Source organism: Polyodon spathula, chromosome 34 (assembly GCF_017654505.1).
Source record: "Polyodon spathula isolate WHYD16114869_AA chromosome 34, ASM1765450v1, whole genome shotgun sequence".
Lineage (NCBI taxonomy): Eukaryota > Metazoa > Chordata > Actinopteri > Acipenseriformes > Polyodontidae > Polyodon > Polyodon spathula.
The window spans coordinates 6,235,738-6,255,629 of NC_054567.1; the positions used below are offsets into that span (position 1 = coordinate 6,235,738).

The following is a 19,892-nucleotide window of genomic DNA, read 5'->3' on the forward strand; positions in this document are numbered from 1 at the left end:
CCCTTGTGTCCAGGGCTTCAGTAGCTTGGTAACAACTATTTGTATGGTGAGTGAAAAGAGGCGATCGATTTAGCAGCGGGAACAAGGCTGCTCACTGATCTTCTTGAATAGGGTTACAGCAAGGAGGTGAAATTCAAATTGACAATAAATGTAAAATAAATTATTAATTCAAACGTTTTCATTATGGTTTCTGAACTATAAGCTCTAAGTGAAACTTTTTCTTCATCTCCACAAAATGAAAGCAACAGGTAAATAAGGCTAAACATAGATTTGGTAGAAACAGCAGTTGTCCTGATTTAAGAAATGGAAGTTGGAGCAATATTGTGACTTGACGATCAGAAAGTTAAGCAATGTTTCAGTGCAAGAGATTCTTATTCGGCTACCATTTTGAACATGTCTAGAACATTTTCAGTTTTTACTTGAAGTTGTCCCAGATAAGGTTTTCATGTACAGCACAGTGTATTTGTCTTTTTGAACCAAGCTGGTTTTACTATGGTCTTCGCAGCTGTTAAAGCGCCATTCTGTGTTGACAGTGCAATTAGTTGGTGTCTGTCTGCTACATTCTTTCACAGTCGTGAAAGGTAGGTCAGGTAGCTAACATGTCTGCTACTACCTGAGGCAGTATACGTTACCCCACCAATAGGAATCTTTGTTCCTAAATTTGTCAAAACTATTCAAGTAATGAGACAAGTATTTCCAGTGCTGCACAGTGAGTATCATTGCTTACCAATTCCTTGAAATTCGATATGCACTATTTAGTACTTGTGTCATGATGCATATACATCAACATATTAAATGAATAGAATAAGAGAAATGCAATAGGCAAGCGTATGCTAATAAACTATAATAATAAACTGACTAAATTAACAAAGCACCCCAACATAGTGCGGTTAAACTGTGCTGGTAAAGACAAGCATGACTTTAAACACAAAGGTTATTAACACAGCACCCCTACACTCATTAGAAAATGCAGCAGCAATATTCAGACTTTCACAAAAATTACTGAACAGAATAGTGGGGAACTCCTCACTTTGTCATAGACAGAAGTCTGTCTTTGGTGCTTTGAAATAAACATGCCATTGCAGTTGTTGCGAAAGAATCCTTGTGTGAAAGTCCCACACTTTGAATGATATACAAATTATGATCAAACCCTTTAAGGTTTTTGGTTTTGATGGTGGCCAGAATAAACAATGAGGTAATGGTGATATCACAGAAACTCTCCAAAGGTTATTATTTTGGTAATGTCATTCTGGGCAGTCTTGGTGGAGCATTTGTCATGTGATTAGTCAGTGCTGATGTCATTACTGATGTCATGTATGACATCATCTCTGATGCAATGCATAGGCATAACAGGTGAGCTAAGGGTGCGTGTGACCTCAACGTCCCAATTCCTGACTCGTGATTTTGAACTGCAACCTTAACATTATTTTAACAAAGTTTTTGTTCCTGAATTTCCATAGTTTTTTTGTTATACCTGAATCTACTACAGTATCAGTTTCTGAAGTTCTACACATATGGAAGAAAATGCGTTGTACAGCAACCCATGAAATGGAGACCACACAAAAAAAGCCTGGCATAATGAGGGTGAAACAGGGCTGAGTTGTCTACGTAAAACACTGCATCCCAACACATTGGGTCAGGGACCTAAAACTGTGAGATCAGCTACTGAAATGTGTCAACTGGCTTACTACAGTCTTTATCAAAAAATCTGTCCTTATGCACATGACACTACAGCAATCCACTAATGAGACCAGCTTTGTTTTTTGTATGCAAAATGTTCTAACTGCAAAAACGTGCTAGTTATCATCTATAGTGAAACATATATAATATTCCACACAGCATGCCGCATATACAGCATCATGAACATGAGACATAAATGTAGCCTATAGGATAAATACTACAATTGAGTGCAAATGTTACTTATTTAAGCATTTGAACCTGAAGGAGTGCTATTAGAATATGGATCTGTTATAAAATCAGGATAAAAACTATTTATTTTTTGATGAATTAGTTTGTTTTGCCAAGCGCTTACCTCAGTATTCCAGAGTGATGCGGTTTTCTTAGAAAACATCCGTGGTCTGTTCAGGTGGACCCTGTATCTACTTCCAGTTGCAGCGTAAATAGCAACTTCATACAGTACCGTAAATATTCTGGTATTGTTTTGTGACGGGTGTTATCGGTAACTTTTTTTTTTTTCAAATAGGTTTTGAGTGCATATTTGTGCAGTCAGCTAAAGTTCAATGTGTTAGGCTATTTTTTTTTGTTTCTGGTAAACATGCTGTTTTTGTGTTCATAAGGCTATCAGGTGACTGTCACTGGTGATCACTTAAACAGTTTGCATCCATTTGTTTCATTTTTACAGCTTGAATTGAATGAAAGCAGAGTAGCCGTTTGCTATATGATTTACTAAATTTAAGATATTCCATGCATCTACTGTTAAACTTCAAGACGAATTTGACTGTGATTCTGCATCTCCGGAAACTAGTCTTTTTTCATAATTGACAATGTTTTACGTCATATACGTTTCTGTAAATACTTGAAAATGAAAACACATGTTACAATATACAAAACAAAACATAGGAGTATCAAAGCAATGTTCAAGAAAATTGAAAATTGTCTCTAAATCTTGGATTCCTCGGAATAGCCACCCTTTGCCTTAATAACAGCCTCACAAATACGAGACATTCGGTTAACAAGTTTCAGCAGGAAATCACCCGACATGTCTTCCCAGCTCTTCTGCAGCAATTCCCAGAGATGTAGGGCACTTGTGGATAGCTTTGCTTTGACTCTTCTGTCCAGTTCGTCCCATTCAAGTTCTATGGGATTGAGGTCTGGAGACTGGGCAGGCCAGGTCATTAGATTGAGGTGTCCTTCACTTTCCTTCTTCGCCAGATAGTTCTTGCACAACTTTGAGGTGTGTTTCGGGACATTATCTTGCTGAAGAATGAAGGACCGCCCAACTAGCCATAATCCTGATGGAATGGCATACCTCTGAAGTATGCTATGATAGCCATGCTGGTTGAGCTTGCCATGGACTTGGTAAAGATCACCAACTCTGTCACCAGCAAAGCAACCCCAGACCATGACACCCTCTCTGCATCTTACAAATACTCAGCGGTTGGACCCAGATATTTCAAATTTTGACTCATTGGTCCATAAGACCAACTTCCACTTCTCAAACATCCAGTTTCTGTGTTTTTTGGTCCAGCCAAGTCTCTTCCTCTAATTCTGCACTCTTAACAATGGTTTCTTTGCAGCAATTCTTCCAGTTAGGCCCACTTCAGGCAATCTCCTCTGAACAGTTGATGTTGAAACATCTGTACTTCCAGTAGCATTTAGCTGAGCTTGTATTTCAGGGGCAGTTAATCGGCGGTTTCGCAGACTAGTCACTCGAATGAACTTGTTCTCTGATTCTGAGGTCACCCTTGGCCTGCCTGACCTTGTTCGGTCCTCATGAGTGACTAAGTCTTTTTTCTTTGCTTAATGAGCGTATGTTGCCATTTCCTGCTCCCTTACATTCAGGAATGACAAACTTGTGCCTATGCTACCTATATTTATAGTAATCATGGACCCTCATCTGTTAACAGTAATTGGTGACAAAAGGTTAATTAGGTAACATGCTAGTTAACTCAGAGAACATCCAACAAAGACACTTTTATACTTAGGCCAGTGTTCTAACACAGTGTTATACACATTTCAGAATTTTAACTGACTTGGGCTTCAGACTGAAATCCCCTTGCTTTGGGTGACCATTTCATTGAAATTGACAAGGTTTACATTTTCATTTAAAAATTACATTTTTGAATGCAATTCACTTATGATTATCAGCTTATATAAGCACACGTATCATATAATGAAATATTAAGTGTTTATACAGTTAAAAGCATAGATAATCATGAAAAACCTGGTTTCAAGCAGGTGTACTCAACCTTTTGACTGGTACTGTGTGTGTGTGTGTATAAGTACAGATAGAAAAGACGCTGGGTCCTGACTACAGTATTTGCGATAAACAAGCATGACTCTGCAGTGGTTGACGGCCAATCAAGATATTTTTTTGATTCTATACATTCCATGTTATTACACAATCAATTTTGTTTATTTCTAATGTAAAACAAATAGCTATGCACTTCGCATAGCTATTTGTTTTACATTAGAAGTAAACAAAATTGATTTATTTGGAAGTTTTTCTGGTTTTTGTGGTTATATGGGTGTGTTTTCGATTTTTGTAAGCCTAATGTAATGTAAATAATCATTTTAAGCCTATTTGAAATGTTTCACCATTATTTATAGCTGCTGTGGCACACAGTCTCTCAGCCTCAGTGTACATTTAAAGAATCGTTGCAGTCAGCTTGCACCAGTGCAGTGCACGACGTGCTTGGGGCTCCGGCTGGACTCCAGTACGATGCGCGCATTCTTGACAGATGACAGAGTTGCAGCTATCCAGGGCTGCCTCTCCCGGTTTCAACAGCTGGGTTTGCTTTGCATGCATTCCACCTCAACATCAAACGTGACAGCCACTGTCGGCTGACTGTGTCTCACGCGTGCTCAGCAGCCTTACGCTGGAGGAGGACGACCGCTCACCTGCGCGAAGGTGTGCAAATGGGAGTGGTGTTGAACCGCCCAGTGGTGACGACAGATGCCTCCAACTTCGGTTGGGGGGCGGTCTGGGAAGACAGAGGAGTACGCAGATCCATATCTTGCAGATTGATTGAACTTAACCCCACTTTTGGAGCTGCACATAATAGGGGCTTATAATGGAAAGAAAATTGCAACCTTAACTACTGTCCTGCCATAACATAATTGTTTAATAGTAAACATCAGAACGAACAGAGAATAACCTTGCTGCAAAAATCTTTACCCCCGTAACAAAATCCTGGACATACCCAGATATCTCAGACATACTTGTGCAACTGAAATGCATCGTTACCAACAACCATTTTTGATTTGATTCTGAAATTCAAAAAGCCCACATACAAAAATAATACACAAGCAGATTCTGTGTGAGTTTAATGGAAAAAAAGAATGTAGAGCACCTACAAATTATTCCCAAGCAAAACATCTTTCTGTTAATCTTAGTTTACATTATTCCTGTCAAGCTTCACAATACCAAACAGGGAATAAAGGTAGGAAGTGTCAGTTAATGCATTTACATAGGTGTCTCCACGACAGCAGATATTATACATGTCGAAGTGCACTGAGTCACCCACTGAACCCACTGAATCACCCACTGAGTCATCCATTGAGCTACCCACTGAGTCACCCATTATCACCCACTGAGTCACCCATTATCACCCACTGAGTCACCCATTCAGCTACCCACTGAATCACCCACTGAGTCATCCATTCAGCTACCCACTGAATCACCCACTCATTCACCCACTGAATCACCCACTAAGTCATCCATTCAGCTACCCACTGAATCACCCACTCATTCACCCACTGAATCACCCACTGAGTCATCCATTCAGCTACCCACTGAATCACCCACTCATTCACCCACTGAGTCACCCATTATCATCCATTGAGCTACCCACTGAGTCATCCATTGAGCTACCCACTGAGTCACCCATTATCACCCACTGAGTCACCCATTATCACCCACTGAGTCACCCATTATCACCCACTGAGTCATCCATTCAGCTACCCACTGAATCACCCACTCATTCACCCACTGAGTCATCCATTTCTCAAAACACACTGCTCTTGTTCAAACATAACAAAATACAATAAAGACTTCAGGCCACACTAAAATAAACATTGAAATAAGTTATATTTATATTATTTATATACTCATACCCAGTAGGAACAACCAGTTGGCAGCTAGTTCAATTCCATCTGCAGTCTCAGTATCTACACTAGAGACAGTCAGAGCCTCCCACAATATTCTAATTCAAGAGGGACTGATATTTTGGAATAATACAATTAAGCAGTCTACAAGACTGAGTCATACACTGGGCTCCTTTGTGGACATGAGCAGAGTACAAAAATAATTAAACAACTTCCACAAAAAAGTGTGTGTGTATATATAGATATATATATATATATATATATATATATATATATATATATATATATATATATATATATATATATATCTATAGTTAGATATATTATATCGGCTGTGGTAGGAATCCTTAATTAAGGAGTTCCGGTCGAATACAGACTTCTCAGGGAATGTTACCATACAAAAAATCATGATATAAAAAGTATAAATTTCGTGTCGGAAATATTTTCTCATTTTATTGTTGTAGCGACTTTATATGTTGGGCGAACATATTTTATGGTATGAACCGACATATATCCAATGTAAAATTAAGGCTTGACAATCCCTACTTTCCCCTCCAATTTCCTGTCGAAGAGAAATAAAGCAAATACTGCAAGAGCTTGAACCAAAGTAATACACATCCAGTGTTTTATAAATGTATTATATGTACAGTATTTCTATATAAATATTCATATGGAATGTATTTTACATAAATGCAAGGCAGGAAGACATGTTGTAGCTTCCCAGATTATATTTATTTATTTATTTATTATTTTATATTTTAAAAACAACCTCATCTCAAAACCTTCAGGTAAAACCTTATTTTAAAATGTGTATGTTTTCACATTATAAAATATATTCACCATGATGGGGGTAGCAGTTCCCCTCTACAAAAGCATGCTACATTGAACCAGATCATCTAAGCATTACAGAACGTGTTGTTTTTCTGTCTGGTTTGTTTAACCTTGCTGTTTGTGCTGTCCTGTTGATTGTGTGTTACAATGCACAGCAAAGATACACATTTCACTGGGATACAAGGTGCCATTCATGGATTTCTCAGCAGGTTCACTTTCAATAGTTGTATGCACATAGGCCAATAAGAACTATGCTTAGTAATTCTTTGTGCGGTAATACTATAAAATGTCATAGACAAACTGAGGGTTCTGATTGGTTCTAGCGATCACATGACTGCAGAATTTTTACAACAGCGCACAGTTGATATCTAATGTTGTAATCAGCGTGAATCCTGAATGTTAAGTTTTTTAAATGCTGATTTTTATAAAGTGCAGTGATACATTCCAGGTTGTGCAGCAGTTATAAAATGGATACTGTATAAGCAGCTGTGTGTTATCGTAACAAATGAACATGTTTCATTTGAAAAGAAAACTACAAAAATTACAAGGAAATAACAGGAACTAAAACAAACAAAACACATTTATGGAAAGATTTAAAGATTTAACAAAAGTGCAATTTGAACAATATTTCTGAAAAAACAAAACAAACAAAAAAAAATCTGCTTTTAAAAAAAAAAAACTAGTAATAAAATATACATCGTTATCGGTACTGTGTAAGATGACCAGTTTTTTTTTAAAAACAATTGCAAATTACCCTTTGGTGACCTTGACATACCCAGCCCAATGATCAGTACTGCTACTTGCTACACCCAGCCCAATGATCAGTACTGCTACTTGATACACCCAGCCCAATGATCAGTACTGCTACTTGATACACCCAGCCCAATGATCAGTACTGCTACTTGATACACCCAGCCCAATGATCAGTACTGCTACTTGCTACACCCAGCCCAACGATCAGTACTGCTACTTGCTACACCCAGCCCAACGATCAGTACTGCTACTTGATACACCCAGCTCAATGATCAGTACTGCTACTTGCTATACCTAGCTCAATGATCAATACTGCTACGTGAAACACCCAGCTCAATGATCAGTACTGCTACTTGATACACCCAGCTCAATGATCAGTACTGCTACTTGCTATACCTAGCTCAATGATCAGTACTGCTACGTGAAACACCCAGCTCAATGATCAGTACTGCTTTCATAAGCTGGACGTGTGTGTAGGCAGTTAGTGGGACCTCTCCGTTCCTCAAGCAATATAAAAATGTACTTACTGGAGTCCTAGATGTCAACTTGCATGTTGCACAGTACTAAATAAACCAAACTTCAAGTAAACGAAATACACAATGTGACGATCGGCAGAGGAGTCTTTCATCAGATAAAATAAACACTTTTTTGTATTTATGTTGTACTTTGTGCACCTTTAAAGAGTTTGTTTATTTGTAATACTCTAGTGTGCATGATAGCCTTCGATTACATATTGGTGAATTGATGCATCAAATTAAAACTTTGAGTTGCTAGGATACACACTTTAGGCCAAATCAAAAGTAGGCATATTGTATTCACGTTTTCTTGATTTAAAAATTAAGGCAAAACTTTTTTTTTTTTAAACATATAAATCTATCGATTTACCATCTTTGTTTCAAAGTGTGTTGTTGGATTACAAGGCAGTATTAATTAAAGATGCTGAACTTAGTACGATAGTTAAATTAGTCAGGATTTGTGAGTAATTCAAACCGTTTGCTTTGCTTTTTGACATAAAAGTTAACAATACTAAACAACCACACTTCAAATTGAAATGACTGCTGTTAAAGCATTGTATTTTTTATTATTATTACAATGTTAAAGGGGCATGTGATGCGGTCGCACACATACTCTTTTCAGTTGTTAAAAACTCAAGTCCTTTGTATTTCTTTTTTAAATAAGTGTTATAATTTGAATACAAGTTGTGTCTTTTTGTTTCACTATTATGCACAAATGTTTTTAGTTATTGGACCTTCTGTTAAAAACAAATGTTTGTTCTTTATTTCGAAAAATAAAACGTCAATGCATCGATTAGCGTTGATAAATGCCTATACGATAATCAAATATGAAGGATGTTTAACTTCTCCAGTAAGGCTACAACTGAGATATTTCCACCATCCAGAAGGTAATCTAATTGCCAGATAAAACTAAAGAAGTTAGAACCAATTTCTTCCATGAATCCTAAATGCCACGCACCTATTCGGGGGCATCAATATGTAGTGAATTATAGATAAAGCTGTGCAGTACACTGGAGGGCAGTATTTCAGTGCCGTCTGCGGGTGACATCTATAGTGTATACATTAACAATACAGCTGGGGTTTCAGTGAAATCTTTTCCTATTAAAAAGAATGCTTTGAATGGAGACGACGCAACTAGAAAATCCATCCCAACAATCACAAACAATCACTTCTGCAAAAGAAAAAAAAGATGCTCACTATTTGTTTGATTCTCCGTTATTTAAATCACAGCAATTAAAAATAATTTAAATCAGGAAATCTTAAATGCGTAATTCACCCCTTTACTGCCCCCAGAGACATTACCTTTCACAGAACCCCAACACATATTACCAACAGTCGCTGCAATCTGTCCCAAATGAAGAACATTTGCCCCCAGAGGAAAGTCTCTTAATTTGCATTATGTGATGCTTTGATGTAAACAGTTTCCTTAAAAAAGTAAAGCCTCATACTAAAAGACTGTAATAACAGTGATCTGGAAACACTTGGAAAGTGGCTCTGTTCTGGTTTCTACTGTAGTTTCTCACACACGCACACACATGCACACACACAAACCGGTGCGTCCAGAGCACTTTCAGTTCTTAGATCCAAGTGTCAAACTTGATTCAGTTCCAGTGTGTCGGGTCACCTGACACAGAGGGACGAATAATACCTTTTGGAGAAGGTTTGGAACCAAACCATGACATCTGGAGAGAGGAAAGAAGAATACAACTGTTAGGACGTGGAACATACTCTGGCAAAGAGACACTAAGAAATAAGAAGTGAGTAGGATGTAGCAACAGTATATAATAGTATATAGTGAGGGTATAATAAACAGTATATAGTAAGGGTATAATAAACAGTATATAGTAAGGGTATAATAAACAGTATATAGTAAGGGTATAATAAACAGTATATAGTAAGGGTATAATAAACAGCATATAGTAAGGGTATAATAAACAGTATAATAAACAGTATATAGTAAGGGTATAATAAACAGCATATAGTAAGGGTATAATAAACAGTATAATAAACAGCATATAGTAAGGGTATAATAAACAGTATATAGTAAGGGTATAATAAACAGTATATAGTAAGGGTATAATAAACAGTATATAGTAAGGGTATAATAAACAGTATATAGTAAGGGTATAATAAACAGTATATAGTAAGGGTATAATAAACAGTAGATAGTAAGGGTATAATAAACAGTATACAGTAAGGGTATAGTAAACATTATATAGTAAGAGTATAGTAAACAGTTTGTACAGGGATAATGGCACAGGTAACAGTCAGGCACAGTGCTCACAGTTTGCTTTGTCACCTAGCCCCTCCTAATATAACTTTTTACTATAAAAGGAACTCAGTAAAATGCACCAAGGTGGGTTAAATATTTCCTCACAGTCTTTTCCCTATACAATTAAAAGCTGTACAGATAGTCTTACAAATAAACATTGCAGTAAAAAGACAGCTTCTTACGATAGTTTTTCTCACTGGTTACAAACATTCCAGACATGTTGCATTTAAACATGTTTAATATTAAAGTTTGCACCTTATATTCTAACGTCTGCTTGAGCATGTCCTCCTCTTCTCGTGTGAAGTTCAGTAGCATCGACACAGCCTTTATTAACTGGTACGCCTAGGAGAAGAACGCAATAAACAATACAAACTTACACTTCAAAACCGGTCCCTCACTGGCTATCAAAATGCCAAATATAAAAACGTTGTTTTATGCCACGCATGTTTCGTACATGTTAAGCAATCAAAGACTTCTAGGTCCTTTTCATTTTTTAAAAGGAAGGACAAGAATTAAAATGTGCCCAACTTTAAAAATATAAAGCTAAATAAATGAGTCGGGCTGTTCTTTAACTGAAAATCATCTTCTCAGGATTACTTTTGTTTGCGCATAAAGACTGCAGTGTTAGTAACAGATGTGCAGAGTGCAGAATGTGATGCAACAATCTTCTTTTTGCTGTAGTTTTTATTGATTATGATTGATATCTACTGTTTTTTGAAAATGGGTAAAAAATTATCTGAAAAGAGACCACCTAAACAGCATCCACAGTGCTACTTCAATTTAGTTTCTCTGGACAGGCACCTGAAATATTGGCTTTCAGCAGCCATTACATGTCAAACCCTTGTCAATTTGGTCAAAATTTCTTCTTGTCTCTCTCTTCTTCTTGCTTAATGAACTTATTCTGGACTTTAAGTGGGTGTAACAAACAAAATGGTTCCATAAACCTTACCTGTCGTGCACTTTCATTGTCACAAATAAGCATGTTTTAAAATAAAACTACATCTTTCCTGTCATGCGTTTTCTTTCAAACTGAACATCTAAGACCTACATAGCAAACAGAAGTGCATGTAAGATTTATTAAAATACTTTGTTAAACACTTTGTCAGAAAAAATTTCACTTGTACAGCATACCAAATGAAAACTACAGGAAATGTTGAAAAGGCATGTGAATACTGTCTGGAAGTTAGTTTACAGAAACAGTAGGCTGAGTGTCTTCCTTATTGACGAGGGACTGACCCCTACCTCAGCCTCTCGAGAGGACATGAATTTGAGGACGACGTGTTTCAGGTACTCGAAGTTGATTTCCCGCGAGTCGCTGATGTCCGAGTTGTTGGTGACTGTAGTGGCAGCGCTGACGGCGGTCGGGGGATCAGGGCCCAGCCTCTCTTTCACACCCGGGGTTTCAGCTTCCGGTTTTATTTTCTGAATCATGAACAAAGAGGGGACTCCTTTTTATTTTTTCATTTTACTTTTGACTTATTCCTTACAAATGTAGCAGTATGCTTCTATTTCCACTGCTTCCACTGGTGGAGAGTTTGACTGTAATTACATTTTCAAAAATTCAACTTTTGTGTATTTATAAACAGAAGTACAGAAAGTAGTATGGAACTACATTGTGATTTCCCACAAAATCATCTAAACTAAAACCATCCACAACCACAGGACTATAGGAAATTACCCCAAACTGAGAAAAATTAATTTTTAAATGTGGTACAAACAGCTTAACAACTCTCCCACGAGTGTCTGTCCTTACCAGGAGGCTTAGTGGTCCTGTGGTTAAAGAAAAGGGCTTGTTACCAGGAGGTTCCAGGTTCAATCCCAGACTCACTTAACCTTCTTGTGCTCCGTCCTTCAGATGAGAAGTAATCAATAGGTCCTACTGTAAGTGACTCAGCATAGTTCACCCCCAAGTCTCTGGAAGCCGCTTTGGATAAAAGTATCTGCCAAATTACTAAATAATAATAATAACAGTGTCTTTGCTTACCAACTCTTTCAGGAGTGTCTTTTTCAGCTCTGCTAGCCTCTGTTGAAGTTGTTTAATTGTCTGAAAAGAACAAAACAAACCAGTATGTTAGTAAGACTGCAAATGTTGGCATACTCCATGTTTTAAACTACATATCCCCTCCACACACACACGCACACCTTATTCTTCTCTGAAACCTGCTGCTCCAGCTGCCGGTTCACTCTCTGAATCTCGGACACATCGTCTGCAGTAACGGCCCCGTTCTGTTCTTTCCCAGCATCCTCTGCGGGGTTCAGTCTCTCAGGCAGGGCCTGCACCTCTGCTTCCAGATGCTTCACCTGCGATGACACACCTCCAGCATCAGCAATACAGACTCAAAGTAGTTTGTTTTTCTTCTCAGTCACATTCATATTGGGTAAAACAATGCCGAAAGTGCTGGCCATGAACATTACACAACCTTTATTTTTCCTCATAATCCTTACATATACAACAAAGCCTCAATATATTAATTATGCATAAATATTGGATCTGCTTCTATCTATTTTCCTTTAGGATTGAAGGCATGGCCCTTGACACTGAAAAAAAAAATTAAAATACAAAATTAATCACATGCACAATGGCACAACCCACTTGGTGGAATGGAGTGGATATTCAGGTTATTGATCTGCAGTGTTATAAGGTGTTTATCTGTACATAATAAAACCACTCCCTTGCCTACAGTACAGAAAGCTAAAAGCCATTGTAATTAAGCATATTACAAGACAATCAGACTTGCTTACAACAACCACTTGCTTATGAAGACCCTGAAACCTGAATATAATATACCAGGGTTATGATAATAACCTAACATTCCCTTTCAGGCACGAAATGTAACCATGGGTAAGTAAGTGGGTATGGGTAAGTATAGCAAAGCCATCACAAGGGCAATATTGCAGAACGACTGGAAGCTACAAGACTAACTTGAAGGCAGCCTTGCACATTACCATCGGGAACTCCAGTAAAAAATAGCTAGGGCTAAAAAACATGAAGGAGAAACTCTCCTCTATGCCTGTGTTGTAAGGGTTGACTCGGAAGCCGCCCGTAACACTCTAGTTCCAAAGCCAGAGTTTTGAGGATCCACAGCACTGGTAGAACCTGGTGAAGGTACGAGGAGTAGCCCACATCGCGGCATTGTGAATGTCCCTGACAGATGCACACTGTAAAAGAGCCCACAAAGTTGCCATATTCTTGGTGGAGTGAGCAGTGAGTCTCTCTGGAAAGCGGTTGAAACTGCCAAATCCAGCCTCACCGTATCATCACCCCATCGACCGAGAAACAGACGGAGCTGTAGCTGGGTAACCCCAGGACGACTTTATCTCAAGAAAGCCAGGCGCAGTAGGGGGTACATGGCAGAGTGGGTAGGCTCATCCTCAAAGACGGACTGCTTTGTCTAACCTTGTGTAGGCCAGAGCACTTGCACAACTGGCTTCTTCAGAACAAGCCTCTAGAATTACTTACACTGGCATCTTCAGAACAAGACTCTAACATTACTTACACTGGCATCTTCAGAACAAGCCTCTAGCATTACTTACACTGGCATCTTCAGAACAAGCCTCTAGCATTACTTACACTGGCATCTTCAGAACAAGCCTCTAGCATTACTTACACTGGCATCTTCAGAACAAGCCTCTAGCATTACTTACACTGGCATCTTCAGAACAAGCCTCTAGCATTACTTACACTGGCATCTTCAGAACAAGCCTCTAGCATTACTTACACTGGCATCTTCAGAACAAGCCTCTAGCATTACTTACACTGGCATCTTCAGAACAAGCCTCTAGCATTACTTACACTGGCATCTTCAGAACAAGCCTCTAGCATTACTTACACTGGCATCTTCAGAACACGCCTCTAGCATTACTTACACTGGCATCTTCAGAACAAGCCTCTAGCATTACTTACACTGGCATCTTCAGAACAAGCCTCTAGCATTACTTACACTGGCATCTTCAGAACAAGCCTCTAGCATTACTTACACTGGCATCTTCAGAACACGCCTCTAGCATTACTTACACTGGCATCTTCAGAACACGCCTCTGAATTACTTGCCTCTGTCTGGCAGTTCTCCAGCTGCTCTGTCTGTGCTCGTACCTCGTGTTTCTGGCTGTTGAGTCGTGTCTCTGCGGCACCTTCTTTTTCAGCCGTTGTCCTTCTCATGCTCTCAATCTCTGTCTGACGCTGATGTAGTTGTGACTGTGCAGCTTCGAACTCTAGAGAAGAAAACAGGAAAATCATTCAAACCTGTTTTTAAGAAACACACTAATTGAAAACATGATATCCGTTACTACTTTATGTTATATAAAGTAGTAATTTTACAAGCCTTTTTTTCTCAGGAAATGTGTTACATTTCACTTCCTTGGTAATTCCACCTCAACAATGTCTTCTGGTTCATAGCATGTACTGGCTGAAAGCATGTCAGTGAATAGGGGACGCATCTGACTTGATACTGGCAAGAAAGAAGCCAGTGAAGCAGTGGGGATAATTTCACCCTTGAGATGAAATGAAAAACACTATCTTAAAAGTACCGAGATTCCTTTAATCAAGCGTAGAACCAAGAATTAAAAAATAAAAAACATATTTAAAATTAAAATACATCTTTACAATAACATGTGCTTCTGTCAAAACAGGGCATTTGAGACATGAAAATATGAAATGGAATGATTCATTTTCACATTATTACATATTGTTTGTGGTTAATACTGTATCATTAGAAATGGCTTCTTTAAAAACTTATGATGGAAAGGTCAGACTATTATATCTAGGAAAAGCATAATTGGCAATAGTGTTTAAATGCAAATTTATTATTTTATTTATTACTTTAATAATTAATCCATAATAATATTCATTTTGAATGTACAGTAATTGTCACTTAAGGGGTGGACAGCTGATAATATAAAAAATTAAAAATTAAAAAAGAAACCTCCAAGAAGCAACATTGCCCAGCAGGGGGCAGTCTGACAGTCTCTTGTAAACTAACAAAGCCATCTACAATAGAATTATCACAGCAAGTGGTACATAGCACAGATTTCTCATGTGTACAAATACATCTTCTGAAATTGCTCTTTGTGTGGTCTGTCAACTAACAAAAATTTAAAAAATAAATAATTCTAACATTATTTTTTTTGGCATACACCTAATATACGTATTGTTAAACTTACTAATATGTATACTTACTAGTACACTAAAAAGGGGTTAGTGTCATTTACTAACATGAACTGTAAACTGCTGAACCCAGACAGCTGGATGGATTTTTCTGGATTGAATCTTATGTTATGTTTAGCTGTAATATTACCGTTTTTCTACGCTCAACCTGATTTGGTTGGGCTGCTTGAGGTTTATACAGTGGTACCAAAACACATTCTTGAAGATACTCCAGCTTCAATAGTTTTATAAAACTCCTGAACTTTCTATATTAACTACCACTTCCCTTCTTTCCACAACATACTTCTCCTCTCTCTGCCAAAAACGACTGACAACTGTCACACACAGAACACATCAGTGGCTGAAGACGACTGCATTTGACTTTGTTTACACCTTTCTTATATATTACCTTGTTTAAGATGTTTCAGGTCCTCCTCCATCCTGGTCAACTCCTCAGCTTTTTCTGTAACTGACTGATTCTTGTCATCTAGAATTATTGTTAACTTCATAACCTTTTAGGAGAGAAAAATTAAGCAAAGAAGTCTGCATGGATAAAGTTTGGAGAACAATTACTGAAAACTAAATGTAGTAATTAGGTTTACCATCTAGAATGTGGAACAGATACAGAGAAACACGATCCGTGTATGAGGGTCAACATTTTGAAACTCCTACCCTATGCACTGAATGATGTTCATTACCTTCACGATTATTAATGAGGATTGGCTGAGGTCTGCTAGCCCTTCAGTCCATTTCAAAATAACACATGCTGCTTTAGTGGTGGTTGTAGCTGCATGAAGCATGAACTTGAAGCACAAACCTGCTGCTGAAGTTCTTCCTTTTGCTTCCGAGTTTCTTCTAATGCTTTTGCAATTTCAACACTAACCGTTTCTCTGCTACGTAATTCAGTCTGAAAAAAAGAAGAATTGGGGCAAATTAAACCATCTTTTTACTGGAAAAATCAATAAATACATACAGGAAATGTGATCAAATCTATTATTGTCAATTTGAACAATATGATCCCAATGTTCACACACAGATGATTTATGGTAGTGAAACCACGGGCACAGCAGTACAGATAGAACTGATCAATTTCAAAACAAAAAGTTCTGAAACTTTCTTTTTTTTTTTTTTAAACACTTAGCTGTTTGCTTTGGAGCGCCCCACACTGCAGTTTGTGTGAAGATGGGAACGGTTGCGTATATCACTCGTGAGTCGCACTACAACAGGTTATCTATGAATCAGCCTTACCTTGGAATTAGCCTACCAAGGTCTTTGTTTTCACTGAGAGAATAACACACTCACACTGGAGAAAGCTCAGTGTCAGTCACTACCGAGATCGTTTTATCCAGGTAGATTTTGTAAAAGTGGTCGTTCTAATAGGGCTAATTTCCATTGGAAAAAAAAAAGTTCTTGCTTCTTGGATCGTTAAAAGATGGGGTTCGTTAAAGAAGGGTTCGTTACAGTGAAGCTAAGCAGTATTTACAAAGGAGGATTTATGCAATATACCAAGGTTCACAGAATGTACACAAACATCATTACCAGAGTTTGTTATAGAAGAGAATGAAGTACTAAGAGACTAGCAGCGCTTAAATAAACAAATCCAATGGAAAATGTTGTGGGTGCATTTTTTGGTTTGGGTGCAGGATGACCATGCCCCTATCCACAGAGCATGTGTGGTCGCCCAATGGTTTGAGGAGCATGACACTGATGTTATCCATATGTCATGGCCTTCTTAGTCACCAGATATTCACATGGGATATTCTGAACCGACGCCTTGAAGAGTGGTGCTGCATCCCTCCTGCGAATTCCAAAACAAACAATGCACCATTGCTTTCCAACAACACCACCTCTTTTCAGTCTAGCTACTTCAATGACAGAAGAATAGACTCAAAATTAAACCTAAGCTGTGAACTCTGTCACATGATGACAGGCTTAACTTCAGGCAGTCTTAGGTCCGGCTAGGAGTACCACATACACACACTGAATACGTCTTTGGAAAGCCCCGAATCTGCAGGTGCAGTTTACTGTGCCTGATTAATATGTGCGTGACCTCTCGGTGCGCTGGCGCCCCAAAATGAATGGGGCTGAATTCTAAAGTGAAAGTTAAAGTGAAAGTCACCGTTTGCAAAACAACACCTAGAAACCAACACCATCGTATTTTATCCAAAACTGTTTACTTATACTGCAGTGTAGTGAGTTTCTATAAGGCCTAAAGATAGCGGCCGAGAATCACATACGAGAGAATAAAGTCTCGCAGCACTTGAAATATCCAGCACCACTTTTATTTTTTTATTTATTCATTTTAACCAGAACTGCTCAGAATGCGGCTCACAGTGCTTTCGTCACTGACACCCACTTCCTTAGAGAGTGTTGTAGCGTTTCAGGCATTCTAAACTGGGTGAAAGATACAGCAGCTTGGTGTCTTAAAATATCTCTGCGGCCAATTGTGTGGCACCTCCTGGGAACTCCCATGCACAGCCAGCAGTGGAGTAATCTCCAGTGTGTAATTGTATCTATTATTTCAAATACTTTAATACATTAATACATTCTAAAATGGCTTTCTAAGAAAAAGTCAATACCTTTGCACGGTCCAGTTCAGCTTCCTGTTTCTTCAAAGTATTTTCTGTTTCAATTCTTATCTCTTTCAGATTCTTATTTTCCTGCTCAAGTTGATTCTTTAAATGACAAAGAACAAGGCATTAGGATTCTACTGATTTTATGGTAAGAAAATAGAACACTGATAACCCTAACTAATCATGTCTCACCAATACATAATGATCATTCACAAAATAAAAGCTGACTACACTCGCCCAGACAAGGTCAACCTACCATTCTAAACGTCATTGTCTTGTTTTCTAAAGCTGAAATGATTAAATACATTTCTGGACCTTGTCTGAGAGAATAATTCAGTATTTGACAATAATCCATTGACTGTAGCGCTGTACTTGGGAGTTGGCTAGGCAACCTGGTTTTAACTGATTCTACGGAAAAAAATGGACACCTGCGGACAACTTACTCAATAATTTATCCTGTGTTTTCCCACAAAAAATGTCAGTAAAATACCTTCAAATGTTCACATAGTTTTTTTTATCTTAGGGTTGTCTTTCATTAAACGTACTTGGTGAACAGGATAAAGGGATACTTACTATGCTGTGCTGAGCAGCTGTTTTATCAAACTCGCGGGCAGTCTCAAGAGCAGATATCTGAGCTTCCAATCTGTTAACCTTTTCTGTAGTCTGATGGCGTCCAGCAGCGACATGTTGTTGAAGTTTGTTGCTCTCGGCTTCAAAATCAGTATACTGTGAACGAAATGTGCGTTAACATTTTACCTAAAAAACACAGGGATCCAATGCATTTCATTTATTTTCTGAATTCTGGGCTGGAAGAGAGGAAACAAGGTCCAAAATGCAGAACATTGCAAGGTAAACATGCAATTTTCTGTACACTAGAATTCTTGAACAATACTGTTTAAAAGGACAGTATAAACTCTTTCTCCAGTCCACTATCCAATTCAAAATGGGGTTCGCCAAAATTATCCAAGTGTATTAACACTAATGGTCTCAAACTGCCATCACCTTTTTTCAATGTCCCTAGAAAAAAAATAGGGTTCTTTAAGAAAAAAAAGATGAATAAAAAAAGAAAGGCACTTTCCTTGATGGCATGAGCAGTACTGAAAGTGAGGGGAAGGATCACTTTATTTAGGAACAGTTTAACCATGTACTTCTTTTTTGTTTAGGAAATATACCTAAGGTTTGTTATGTCTGGGACTAAATGATGGCCTTAATATTGAATACAGGGGTGACCTTAATATTGAAGGTGATATTACCATGCTTTTCAAACCAGGATTGAAGGTGTGGCAAAATGCCTCGCCCCTGGGCTATTTATTTGTGTTGTATGTTACATGTAGTGTGTTAATGCTGGTGTATAGTCATTGGTACACGGGATATAAATTGTATATAAATTTTGTATTTAGGCACGAGGATTGCACAGCACTTCACGTGCAGGTAAAATGTAATAATATGCGAGTACGGGGAATTGCACTTTATTAATTCACGTGCAGTTGTACCGAGACTCCAATTGAATGACTGATTAGCAATCGAGTCTCGGTACAGCTGCATAAAAGCAGCATGTTTTCACTCACTCAGGGTTGTGTGTTTGGTGAGTAGAGAACGGGATTAAAGACAGCGGTAATAAGAATAGTTCAAGTTAAAATAATATCAGCTCACCGTGTTTGTCTGTATAGTCTGTTTTGTTTGTCTCTCTATTTTGGTTAAAGTGCAGTGTCCTGTGTTTTGTTTGTCTTACAACCATTTATTTTCTGTTTGTTCATTTATTAAATACTGAGCGCAAGTAAGCACTCAGCTTCACCAAACTCCACCTCTCTGTTTATTCTGTGTTGGTTCCTGGTTCTGGTCTGACGTCACCCACTACAGCCATCTCTGTGACAATGTGACATTAGCATGCTGTTCAAACCAGGACTTAATATTGAAGGTGACATTAGCATGCTGTTCAAACCAGGACTTAATATTGAAGGTGACATTAGCATGCTGTTCAAACCCCAGGACTTAATATTGAAGGTGACATTAACATG

General features: G+C 38.1%; 1 protein-coding gene across 1 annotated transcript in view; it reads right to left on the reverse strand.

The window, feature by feature from the left end:
- Positions 1 to 8,629: 8,629 nt before the first annotated feature.
- The window catches only part of LOC121303628 (golgin subfamily A member 1-like), a 45,985-nt gene continuing 34,722 nt past the window's right edge, over positions 8,630 to 19,892 (reverse strand). The window contains exons 15-24 of the mRNA XM_041234430.1: positions 18,448 to 18,600; positions 17,881 to 17,976; positions 16,119 to 16,208; positions 15,711 to 15,813; positions 14,252 to 14,370; positions 12,301 to 12,459; positions 12,143 to 12,202; positions 11,401 to 11,580; positions 10,414 to 10,500; positions 8,630 to 9,568 (exon numbers count right to left, since the gene is read on the reverse strand). Of these exons, the coding sequence (XP_041090364.1) occupies positions 9,488 to 9,568; positions 10,414 to 10,500; positions 11,401 to 11,580; positions 12,143 to 12,202; positions 12,301 to 12,459; positions 14,252 to 14,370; positions 15,711 to 15,813; positions 16,119 to 16,208; positions 17,881 to 17,976; positions 18,448 to 18,600 (1,128 nt within the window). The 3' untranslated portion in view covers positions 8,630 to 9,487. The remainder of the gene's footprint in view (positions 9,569 to 10,413; positions 10,501 to 11,400; positions 11,581 to 12,142; positions 12,203 to 12,300; positions 12,460 to 14,251; positions 14,371 to 15,710; positions 15,814 to 16,118; positions 16,209 to 17,880; positions 17,977 to 18,447; positions 18,601 to 19,892) is intronic.